This window comes from Hemitrygon akajei, chromosome 22, assembly GCF_048418815.1.
Source record: "Hemitrygon akajei chromosome 22, sHemAka1.3, whole genome shotgun sequence".
In the NCBI taxonomy this organism is placed as follows: Eukaryota; Metazoa; Chordata; class Chondrichthyes; order Myliobatiformes; family Dasyatidae; genus Hemitrygon; species Hemitrygon akajei.
Genome location: NC_133145.1, coordinates 25,739,253 through 25,752,590, shown reverse-complemented (window position 1 = coordinate 25,752,590; position 13,338 = coordinate 25,739,253). Strand labels below are relative to the sequence as shown.

Below are 13,338 nucleotides of genomic sequence, written 5' to 3'. Positions count from 1 at the left end.
CTGGTGATGATCTGTATTGCAGTCTGCACTGTGGTAGGAGCGGGTGATTAGTACAGAGTGGATGAAAGAGCGCCTGCTGATGATCCGTATCGCAGTCTGCACTGTGGTATGAGTGGGTGATTAGTACAGAGTTGATGAAAGAGCGCCTGGTGATGATCCGTATCGCAGTCTGCACTGTGGTATGAGCGGGTGATTAGTACAGAGTTGATGAATGAGTGCCTGGTGATGATCCGTATCGCAGTCTGCACTGTGGTATGAGCTGGTGATTAGTACAGAGTTGATGAATGAGTGCCTGGTGATGATCCGTATCGCAGTCTGCACTGTGGTATGAGCTGGTGATTAGTACAGAGTTGATGAAAGAGCACCTGGTGATGATCTGTATTGCAGTCTGCACTGTGGTAGGAGCGGGTGATTAGTACAGAGTGGATGAAAGAGCGCCTGCTGATGATCCGTATCACAGTCTGCACTGTGGTATGAGCGGGTGATTAGTACAGAGTGGATGAATGAGTGCCTGGTGATGATCCGTATCGCAGTCTGCACTGTGGTATGAGCTGGTGATTAGTACAGAGTTGATGAATGAGTGCCTGGTGATGATCCGTATCGCAGTCTGCACTGTGGTATGAGCTGGTGATTAGTACAGAGTTGATGAAAGAGCACCTGGTGATGATCCGTATCACAGTCTGCACTGTGGTATGAGCGGGTGATTAGTACAGAGTTGATGAAAGAGCACCTGGTGATGATCCGTATCGCAGTCTGCACTGTGGTATGAGCGGGTGATTAGTACAGAGTTGATGAATGAGCGCCTGCTGATGATCCGTATCGCAGTCTGCACTGTGGTATGAGCGGGTGATTAGTACAGAGTTGATGAAAGAGCACCTGGTGATGATCCGTATCGCAGTCTGCACTGTGGTATGAGCGGGTGATTAGTACAGAGTTGATGAATGAGCGCCTGCTGATGATCATGTCTAGTTGGTGCCAGTGTTTAGACCATGGATGTCACCATGAAACCTTTTACCGCGACTTCATCTGAAAGTAGGAGTTAATTACACACAGGAGCAGAACTCCAGGGGATGTTGTCCATTTTCATTTATTTTGCCAATTCCGAAGTGGCCAAGACAAGACGGCTAGGAATTGTTATCGGCTCCCACTCTGGCATTAAAGTCACCAAGGAGTACGAGGTACTCATCATGGAATATTCCTGACAGCAGCTTCTAATTTGTCGTAGAACATGTCTTTTGCCTCAGAGGTAGAGTTCAAGGTAGGGGCATACACACTGACGAGAGATACTGGGCCATGGCTGGTATGTAGGCGGAGAGTTATAAGTTGTTCTGATCCATTTTGTGGTGGCTCCACCATTTGCTACAAGGAGTTCCTAACAGCAAAACCCACTCTATGCTCCATCTACTCCAAGCAGGAGAGGAAACTCAATAGTTTTCACCTGCACAGCCTTCACCACATCCTCAGCATCATCTGGAGAGACAAAGTCCCAAACTCTGAGGTCCTCTCCCACGCTCGACTTTCCACAATGTTCACGCTTTTAAGACAATGCAGACTGCACTGGCTGGGCAACGTCCGTCATATGAAGGATGGTAGATTGCCAAAGGACATCCTCTATGGAGAACTAGCAACAGGCAAGAGGAACGTTGGTAGACCCCAGCTTCGCTTCAAGGACCTGTGCAAGTGCGTCATGAAAGCCTTAAAAATCAACACAGAGTGCTGGGAGGATACACCAGATGACCGCAACAAATGGCGAGGTATTCTTCAGCAACACCTAGAGCAAGGCGAAAGAGTGATCCCGAGTCAGTTTGAGGAGCAGAGAGCTAAACAGAGAGCACAGCGGACAACAATTCCACGGCGCCCTACACATGCAGCAACTGTGGCAGAGCCTACCGTTCCAGGATCGGCCTCAATAGCCACAGTCGATGCTGCTCGACAAACCAGTGGCTACCAGAGGCGCAGTACCCATGGTCAACCACGACTGACGGAGGTCACAATATCACCAATAATGTATGACGCATGGTAATTTGATCTATTAATGGTCACCTCAAAGAGCCCTGAGGCCCCATATTTGCTTATGCCTGTTCCAAGATTAGGCACTGTTTGTTTTGAAATGATTACAAGGTCCCTGTAGCAGAAGGTTTAATACACTAGAATGCAGTTGAATTTATAAATTATTGTATTCAAGACTAATAGACCATGAATAAATCATCATAAGGTAATTCAAATCTGTTGTTCTGAATGGAAGAATGTAAAAGACAGAGATAATAGAACAAATGGAAAGCAGAACTGCAACACTTCCATCTTGATTAAGGGATGAACAATAGAACACAGGTTTTTTTTAAAGTCCAAAACATAAATCTTATTGCAAGAAAATGATGGCAGCTCAAGATAACCGGATTTAGTTTTGTTTTTTGTTTACTTTAAGCGAGATGCTCATATATCACATGGTAGTGTGATGTATGCCATTTATGTACTTTTACATATAACTGGTAATGAATTATTTAAACAAAGAATGCTGAAATATTAAATACACAACAGGCATACATTATAGACAAATAAACAATAGGAAGTGATAATAATCCAGTACTTTAATGACACATTCATACATATTTTGTACAAATGTAATGATAGTTTAGATTTCAGTGTGGCTTGGTTTAATTGTGGATGTGACCATGACAGCAATTACCAAATAGAGTTGCAAACTTAGAAATAAATATCTTCTTTCAAAATCTTCGCATTACAGGAGAAATTTGAATCTTCTAAGTGCTACCTCTTTTCTCTCACTTTTGGAAGGCAATCAGACCTCTATGTGGCTCCTACCAAACTCAGCTGCTAGAGATCAGGATGAAATCTAAGAAGTGGTACACTATACTGCTGAACTCTAACTGCAGCTCTTCTCTAAAAAGGCTTAAGTACTTGTATGCTCACAGCAGAGTTGCACAGCTGTCTGCCTTAGTGAGGGGGAAACATTCCACACAACCTCACTCTGAATTACTTTACATCTACAATTCCCAAATTAGGTTAGCAGGGACTCAGTGGTATCCTAGCTCTTCGCATTCACCTGTTAGATCTGTCAAATATCAATATTGTGGCTGCAATACCCACAATGTTCTACACTGCAAATGCATCACAGCTTGTTTGACAGTTGCTCTGCTCAAGACCACAAACAATTGCAGAGTTGTGAACGTAGCCCAATCCCATCCTTCCCTCCCCCGACTTCATCTACACTTCCCGCTTTCTGGGGAAGTATCTAACAATCAAAGACTCCTCCTACCCTAGTCATTTGCTCTTCTTAGACAGAAGGTATAGAAGTTTGAAATAATGTGCCACCAAACTAGAGGGTGGCTTCTATCCCACTGTTAACAAACTCGTGAATGGACCCCTCATATGCTAGATGAACAATGACCACCCAATCTACTTTATTATGTCCCTGGCACTTATAATATTTACCTGAATTGCACTTGCTCTGTAACCCCAACTCTACAGTATACCTGTATTGTTTTCTTTTTATTACCTCTGTAACTATTTATGACATGATCTGGATGGATAGCACACAAAACATAGCTTTTCACTGTATTTGTGACAATAATAAACCAATACAAATACTTTGTCAGATACTGCAGAATTCAAGCAACAAATCTACATTATATCCAGGATAAGTTGAGGGTTATTACTGTGATCAGAGAGGGACTTCGAAATTTTTTTCCCCCTTTTTTCTTGTTCAGAGGATATTAATGTCAAAGATATTCATCTTTAATTTTTGAACAACCATGGAAGATTGGCAACCTAGTCAGGTTCCAACTGAATCCATGGTTATTCTGCAACATCAACACAGCTACAAAGTGGACTTCACAACTCTACAAATTCTTCATCGGACTGCTGCCTCATGTCTTTACAAGATGGGTGACCCCTAGCCATCAGCAATATGCTTCAAAGATTGTCTGCCTGGTATCAGTGGTTGCGTAACCAGGGCTTGTGATATGCATAAGATGCTGATATAACCATCCACCACCTGTTCCCACGGCTTCACGTGACCATGAGGTGGGGGTGGGGAGATGGGGAGGTACCAAAGCAGGTGAATCACTTTGCCTAAGGCTAACCCACATGCTAGCAAAGAGAAGGAGTAGAGATGTATTTTCACCCCGCCACCCAGATTAGTGTCTTCCCTTATCAAATAGCATGCAACTTGGAATGGGTAACTTTATTTTCTATCTCCTGTTTTCTCCTATCATTTCAGGTCTCCCCCTCCCCCTTTTAAATCTCTTACTATCTCTTTTTTCCGTCAGTCCTGACAAAGGGTCTTGACCGGAAACATCGACTGTACTTCTTCCTACAGATGCTGCCTGGCCTGCTGTGTTTCACCAGCATTTTGTGTGTGCTGCTTGAATTTCCAGCATCTGTAGATTTTCTCATGTTTTTATTTTCTATTCTTCTCATTTTGAAAAGGCCAGAGCACATTGTATGATAATAATTTTCCATTCATGTTTCCAGCATGGGAGTACAATACCTGCAGCAATATCATCAAAAATTACAGCTAGACACCAAAGAACACCCTACCTGAATTATTAGTTATACTTGATTTTTTTTCTTAAAGCACTTTGTTTTATTTAAAGCACCTTGGCAAACTTCACAGCACTGGATCTATATGCCCTAATTGTTTTGCAAGATGCAACATGATTTGCAAATGACACAAAGCCAGCTCAAACTACTCAAACCATGCATCATTCCACTAGATGCCTCTGAAGTATAACACGATGTGACTGGAGACAACGAATGGCATATAAATATCTTGTATTTACTCCACTTACAACAAACTGGTGAAAACATTACTAATCCCAGGTTTTTGAACAAAGTGAAAATCCCATTATAATGGCCAATGTAAAATAAATGTTACTAAAATAAGCTGTAAAATACAATTGGCTTAAGACTCTAAACTCAAGCATTTTTCTAGATATTTTGTCACCATTTGGCTATAAATAAACCCATTGTCAGTTAAATTAACTGTTCAATCAGCACTTGGTGAAATAAGATGGACCCACTTCTATATCCCACAGCAAATGATTCCCCACTTGACCTTGATTATTGACAATCTTCCTGATCATTAAATTTCAAGTGCCCCTAAAGCAACAAAGGGAGTATAATTCTTCTTGCCAACCTGTCTGGGCTTTTCAACAATTTCTTAAGAAACTGGCAAAAGGCCGACTCTGCCAAGTTGATCCCTTCAATCCTATTTAATATAGGTTAGCCTTTGCATTCAATGTTTCAAATGACATGTTGATTTATGTCTCATTTTATTCTTCTGTTGCTAAAGAGAAGTTGTAATTTAATTGGTCTTTAAGCCCAGAAAGTCTACCCTTGTAACTAATCATTACTTGAATTACATCAGAATGTATCTGTAGCTCAATGAGGGAGATAGAATTGGATGATAAATTTCCAGATCTACATTTGAAACAAATGTAGCCTGAACTTGCAACCTTTCTTAACATACATCACACAAAAGTATTATGCATGTTCTCTGTACAACAGCTTAGAAAAGAAACTCACCAGTTCATAATTTAGTTAGTTAGTCAGGAGCACTATTCGTTCATTCAAGGTGTGGATGGCTACAGACCTATCATAGACAAGCATAATTGGCATTATCATAGACAGGAACGTAGATTCCTCGACACTGCCATCTCTGAGATACAACAGGCAGGAGAGCAAGGTGGTGAGTACACTGTACTCTGCAAGGGCAAAGTTGAAAAAGAACAGCATTTTCATAAAATAAACAATCAGGTGTGAACTAATCTGGTTTCTAATTGACTCTACCAATGTAATCTGTGAATGCTTCAATGTCCTCCAGCCCATCATAGCATAAAGCCAACTCACTATAGTCATCAATGTATGATTATATGCCCCACCATGAATAACGAAAACTTCCATTCCAATCATGAGAAAGATTCCCAGCTCACTGATCTTCCTGGATTACTTCACTATCGAGGTGGGAAAATTATAATTCTCTATCAAGGTATGTCCTATAAGGAGGGATCAGGATAGGCCAATTCCAAATGGATCTGTGACCTGACTATATGTTTGGAACATAGTTCTCAGAGCCAGCACCCAAAGGGACAAAACCAAGACCCTATGGCAACACACTAGTTCCAAGCACTGGAACTCTAAGACTGTATCATTATCCAAGAAAGAGATCAGAAGGTGTCCTTATCACCTGCACAGAATCGGCACCGAGACAATCTGATGAATCCCAGTCAGTAGCACCTTCTGAATGATCGACAGTATGATAATGTGAAGATTCTAATCTCTACCACAAAGTAATAAGATTGTTTTGATGACAATAACTGGGATATCGAGGAGCTAGTTAACCAGAAATACAAGGTAATCTTGGACACTCCTCCAATCTCTTCCAGACATCTGAAAGCCAAGATCCAGTAAGAACCCCAAGCATGAAATAACTGATGGCAGGTGGAAAGAACAAGTACAGATCCAGCCATGTCATACTTAATTCTTCAGTGTTGTCAAAACTACCTACTACACAAACACTGGAAGCACAACACTGCCAAGGGATATGAGTAGGGACATACTTATCAAGTATAGTGAGGCAGTCAGCATCTACTTGAAAGATTCCTCTAACACAACTGTTCTTCAGCTCTATCCCACTACAACACATCTGGATCATCCTTGTTACCATTTCCCACCAATAAGAAGTCATAGAAGTCTCTTTCCACTGCCTTTTTTTCCAATATATATACTGTCCATCTCCCTTATGTTTTTCAGTCCAGGTGAAGGGTCTCAACCTGAAACATTGATTGTACATTTCTTTCCATAAGTGCTGCCTGCCCGTGAGTTCCTCCAGTATTGTTTATGCTGCTCAAGAAGTCGTAGAAGCCATATGCCATACTCACCAATTCAGGAGTAGCTATTGCCCCTCTGCCATCAGATTTCTGAGCGGATGATGAGCCCACGAACATCACCTTACTACTATTTTTCCCACTTTTTGCACTAATTATTTAACTTTTATATACATACTTCTTACTGAAATTTTGACTTTTAAAATTATGTATTGCAACGGACTGCTGCCGCATAACAACAAATTTCTCGGCGTATACCAGTGATGTTAAACCCGATTCTGAATCTGATTCTTCAACAAAGGAGAAGACAACATTGTGGAAAATTATGGAATATCAGAATGATAACCTATGCAAGAGCCAAAAGAGATGGGAGAGACCTTAAATGGATTTTTTTGCATCTATATTTACTCAGGAGACTTTAAAAAAAAAACTGATTCTTTGATGCACTGGTGGGAGGCAATCAAGCTGAACTGCAAAGATGTTCAGAAGGTGAGAGAGAGTCAAAAGGAAATACCGCAACTCCAGAAAAAATTGTGCAGCATCTGCCTGCCCTGATTTTTATATTTCTGGAGCTTTGTCTACAAAATGGCTTTCAATAAATTTTGTATTTATTTTCCTGTAAATACCTCCCAGAAAATGAATCTCAAGGTAGAATATGGTGACATATATGTACCTTGACAATAAATTTGCTCTGAATTTGATGGGAGGGAGGTCTGAGAGGTAAAGAGCCAGAAAGCCTAATTCTTTATGTGGGATGTCTTCAGGTTCACTTCCAATCCAGTATGTTCATGTAACAGAATATATCATCCATCTTTTTGCAAACTGATTTCATAGGGAGCTCATAAGGAAGAGAATGAACAGTTACATAATTGCAGCATGACAAATTAAGCACCTGAAAATTCTTATATAAAGGCTTTACAGTTTGAAGGCCGCAACAGCAAAATCTCCCAGACTTAGAAAACATAGAAAACTTACAGCACAATACAGGTTCTTTGGCGTACAATGCTGTGCCGAACATGTACTTACTTTGGAAATTACCTAGGGTTACCCATAGCTTTCTATTTTACTAAGTTCCATGTAACTATCCAAGAGACTCTTAAAAGACCCTATTGTATCTGTTTTGGAGGTTTCCAATCACAACATTCAGGAGAGTCTGGACCACTTATGAACTCTGGGTGAGCTGAAAAGGTCTATTTACTCCTTTGATGAAGGCTCCTCAGTTGAGTTGTACTCAGCTCTTTGGGACCAAACTACTGTAAGCACACAACAATAGGCTTGCAGCTGATATCACATCAAAGTCCATGAGTAACAGCATCAACACACTCATCTACATGCAGAAAGGGTAGAAAACTGAAATGAGAAACTAGTAATCAGTCTCATTGTTTGATGTGAATTATAGATTTCTATCCCAGGTTATCACTAATTGAATTACAAAGGATGAGTTTGGCCAGTTGGACCATGACATACCCATAGTTTCCTAAAGAAAACCTCTGTATAAAAACCCACTTGACTATGGCTGCTCTGTATAGAATATCCTTGAAGCTCTGTAGGAGAGGGACATTGCGCATCATATCAGATGTTTCTTTGGAGGAGAATAACAAAGTCTTTAGGGGAAATGCCTCATCATCAGGGTTTTGAAGAAACCATTGAGATTTTGCTTGGCTACTACAAGAAGAATACCCCTGGTCATGTCCTCCTGTCATAGCTGCCTGAGGTGCATACCACGGTACAGAGACTTCATTCGTCACCTTCTGAATACACCTTTGTCGAAAAGTCCGAAATGATGCAGTGGCCTTTGTCGAGGTCCATTTGAACAACAACATAACACGGCATATTGTGTTCTACAGGCTGTTCCAAGTAACATGCAACATGACACATATCGACTGCCACTGGAGGGTTAGTAACATGATGAAATTTGTCCTCTGGACTACCTGAATATTACTGATCTTCTTGAGAAAGCAAATGACCATAACAGAAAGCTACAGACAGCCACAGTCCAAGGTCCAGGAGTATGAACTGAGTATGTTGCAGTTAATTTGGTGCAGTTGTACTTTTACATTGTACACCAAGAAGCTGGAACCTGCGTAAGAATCTCTTGGAATGACAACTTAAGGAATATATACAATGAACAATCAGACTATTGCTGTTGTACAAATCTTACAAGCTAAATAAATGACATGTCTAGTACAATGAATAGCAGCATTTGAATATATAGTAATATGCATTTGCATATATTATGAAGTGTATTTTGGTAAAATAAAGGATGTAACAGATTCTCATACCTTGAGATAAGATAACCAATGAAGTATTTAGTAAACAAATTGCTTACTTTTACATAGGCCCTAAGTGTAATGTAATTACACCTCATTGCTAAAGATACTGATGATAGGAATTGCATCTGTTGCTAAATTGTGCAGCTAATTATAGAGACAGATGGATACAAAACATTCATGAATTCATTATAACTATAGAATTGGTTTAGTGCTATTTACAGGTCATAATATGAAACTGTTGAATGTCACTCTACAAACTTTAAAAGAACCTTGAAGCACAATCTCTTGCCTTCCTAGTTAGAAGTTTGTCTGCATCCTCAATAACGCTGCATGTATAATACCTTTTACTCTGGTAGGATGTGCTGATGATGTGCATTTCCACTGATGTCAGCAAGATCGTCTGCATCCTCATAACAACTGAAGCTGTTCCATATCCTCTTTTCTACACACCCATCCCATTTTAGTAATTTACACGTCTCTACTCAGTACATGTTTTTTATTTGTATTCATGCATATGACACCTTATATTTTCAGATCTAATTTCAATCCTCATGATTAGCAGCTGAAACATAACTGAGTATAAATTAGATTTTAACATAAAGTTTTACCAGCCCACATTTAATCCTTTGATCCAATTTTGAATGCTGCCTTTGACAAACCTTACCATCTCTGATAAAGTAAAACACCAAACTATACTTTTTCCCTTTAAAATTCATCTGTTAATTTTTACTTTACTTTGAATCCATGCTCAACTGCATTACAAGTATAGTTTCCTCCCACGATTAGCTGCCACCCATCACGGCCTAACTCAGACATTCACTCTGTGCCTGCTGTCTGTTAGTTACAATGTCAGCCACTGTGACTAATTTCTGTAATCCATCAATTTACACACATGACAACTTGATGACCACATTCAAAAGAAGAATCCGATAAGTGAAAAGCAATTAAATTTTACTTTAAAGTGCCAAAATTATGCTTCATCATTCGTATTCCAAGCTGATTCTGAATTACTGTCAAATGAAACAGAAATTATTTAAAGAGCTATTTTTGTCATTTTGTTCCGAACTATTATTATCCATGTTGTAAAGGTACCAAGACAGAATCTAACCCCTTTATAATCACAGCCAGGGGACCTTCACAGATAACTGGCTTAAATAATAAATGTACAGTAATTTCTTTGGGTTTGTTCCAAAGCAAGCTAGAAGAGGTTTGTAATTTATTTTAAACTGTCTCTGATTCAACACTAAATAAAACCTGTAATGAGAAGGTTTTCTAATGGACTGACCTGAGGCAAGACATAACATAAACTAATGACAGCATTTACAATCCATTCTAAACAAGTAACCATTTAATGTTCGTAGTATGATGAGGGTGCATCAGATATTTGCTTGCTGTTTTAATGTGCAATAACTAAAGGCTGAGGAGAAGGCGGGGAGAGGCAATGGAGGACTCCTCACTACACCTGCTCAGTGGCCACTTTATTAGGTACACTTGTTCATTAATGCAAGTATCTAATCAGCCAATCACGTGGCAGCAATTCAATACATAAAAGCACACAGACATGGTCAAGAGGTTCACTTATGGCTCAGACCAAACATCAGAATGGGAAAAGAAAGGTGACCTAAATGACTTTGCTTTGGAATGACTGTTGGTGCAGTTCAGGGTTGTTTGAGCATCTCAGGAACAGTTAATATCTTTGGGGATTTGTACACACAACAAATCTCCAGAACAGGAGTTCCCAACCTGGGGTCCATAGACCCCTTGCTTGTGTATTGGTCAACGGCATTAAAAAAAAAGGTTGGGAATCTCTGCTCTAGAGTTTACAAAGAATGGTGCAAAAAACATCCAGTGAGTGGCAGTTCTGTTGGTGAAAACGCCTTGTTAACGAAAGAAGTCAGAGGAGAATGGGCAGACCGGTTCAAGCTGATAGGATAACAATGCGTTACAGCAGTGATGCACCTGAGCACCTCTGAATATACACACATCAAATCTAGAAGTGGATGGGCTACAGCAGCAGAAGACCTTGAACACACTTTATTAGGTACAGGACATATGTTGAAATTAAAAGAGCATTTATTCCAAAATTTGCAGAAGTTTAATAATTTTCTTTTCCATAGTTAATGGGTAATGTTCCTCCCATAAAGTACAACTTGTTTAGAAACAGCTAAACTTGGTATTTAATATAAACTTAAACTTGTTATATTTCAGGGAAGATTCACATCAGCCACCATCAGCGGTGCAATCACTTGTCCACCTGATTGAAATCATGGCTTTAAAATATCAGATCAGTTCAATTTGTCAACAGTCCAAATTGCGAGTTGAAGAATGTTGAATCAAATCTTGCATTTCCTGCAACCTCTCTCAACCAAAGAGCAGGAGTTTGGAAGAATGTCACATTCAAGGTATTAATATTTTAAAACACTGACTAGTAACTAATAACTATTCTCTAACTAGTAGAATACCTTGCAGGACAGGTGCTGGCCTTTCATATGACAATTTCATTGCCTCTGGGAAAATGATTGCTGATTTATTTATTATTTAAGCATTTGCACTGTACTACAACAAGTAAATGATACACTGTTCAGCAATATGACCCCCCTTTTCCACCCCAGTGCTCAGCATTTCTATGCTTTACTTGAAGCAGGGTATAAGATGCTTAACAGAGACCTATGATCGCTGTGTTCTGTTCTTTTCAGTTTATACTTGTATTTAAACAAATTGCCTGTACAAAAGATAAGTGGAGACCAACAATGACTTATGATACTTTCTAATGTGTGGCTCTTGGATGTCATGGTAAAAGGACTTTTTATTGAAGTATCTACAAGTAGTAGTCAAAACTGCCCAAAGCATCACTGGCAACAGCCTACACATTATTAATGGCATACATACAGAAAGGTGCCAGGAAAAGGCCGGCAATATCATGAAGGATCTCACCCACCCTGCTCATGGACTGTTTGGCCCATTCCCATCAGGGCGGAGGTTATGTAGCATCCACACCAGGTCCACCAGACACAGAAACAGCTACCTTCCCCAAAAAGCAAGGCTGATCAATACTTCGACCCACTAACCACTCCACCACCACTACTTTATCATGTCCTGTCTGTTACCTTATATAGAGACACTCCTGTACTTAAACATCACCTTATGTACAGTTTAAATCTATTTTGTACATTTGTATTTTTTTTAATAATTGTGTTCTTTATCTTATGATGTTTCCTATGCTGCATCAGATCCACAGTAACAATTATTTTGTTCTCATTTACACTTGTCTACTGGAAATGACGTTAAACGATTTGAAACATTAAACAATCTTGATCTGGCCACCCAGAATAGAGAATGCTTACCATTTGATGCGATAAACTTACCTGAAAGATATTGGACAGATCACGCAGGTTAAAGATGTAATGAAATTTGATGGCCGTTGGCAAGAATGTAGAAGCCACCTTATTGTGCAAGGCAAGTGCCAGGCTGATTAGCTGGTGTGTTGATTTTTGCAAAACCGCGGCAAAGTTATTAAGTTTGAGGTGCTGGCTAAGAATGGTACTGTAGATTGTCACAAGTGCATCGGTGCTGGGAAACGATAGAGCAAACACACAAAAGTGGCGCTGCAATTAAAAATAAGATACCTTTAGTCAGAGAAAGGTTGATTTCAATACTATATGCAGCTTCATATCAAAATAATAAGTAGTGTACATAAATTCTGATGTTAAAACTGTTGCTTTACACCCCCATATTGTTATTTTATATGATATGTATTCTTGTGGACAAGATTTGGGGATGGAAAACCATAGGACATCACCACTGATTATCAGTTAGTGCCTGATTAAGCTGATATCACCAATATTCAAGACTAGCAATGTACAACATATCACGGATCAATTTACAAAGAGTAATAAAGAATCATTTTCCATTCCTAAAACCTTCAATATATTTGGGGTTATGCATATCATAGTGTACCAAGTATAATCCCTTTCCAAAACCCCAATGCAACTACTTTGCATGGATTTGACTAGCAAGAGCAAAGACCATAAGACATAGAAGCACATTTAGCCCATTCAGTCTGCTGCATAGCTGATTTATTTTCCCTCTCAACCCCTTTCTCCTGCCTTCTCCCAATAACCTTTGGTGCTCTTACTAATGAAGTAGCTATCAATCTCTGCTTTAAATACATGCAATGACTGGACCTCCATAGCCATCCACTGCAATGGGCTCCACAATTT

At 39.7% G+C, this 13,338-nt stretch overlaps 1 protein-coding gene across 1 annotated transcript in view; it reads right to left on the bottom strand.

Moving 5' to 3' along the window:
* Positions 1-13,338, bottom strand: part of dnah9 (dynein, axonemal, heavy chain 9) — a 550,870-nt gene that overhangs the window by 315,477 nt on the left and 222,055 nt on the right. Inside the window, exon 41 of the mRNA XM_073025877.1 lies at positions 12,484-12,723. Within this exon, the coding sequence (XP_072881978.1) occupies positions 12,484-12,723 (240 nt within the window). The remainder of the gene's footprint in view (positions 1-12,483; positions 12,724-13,338) is intronic.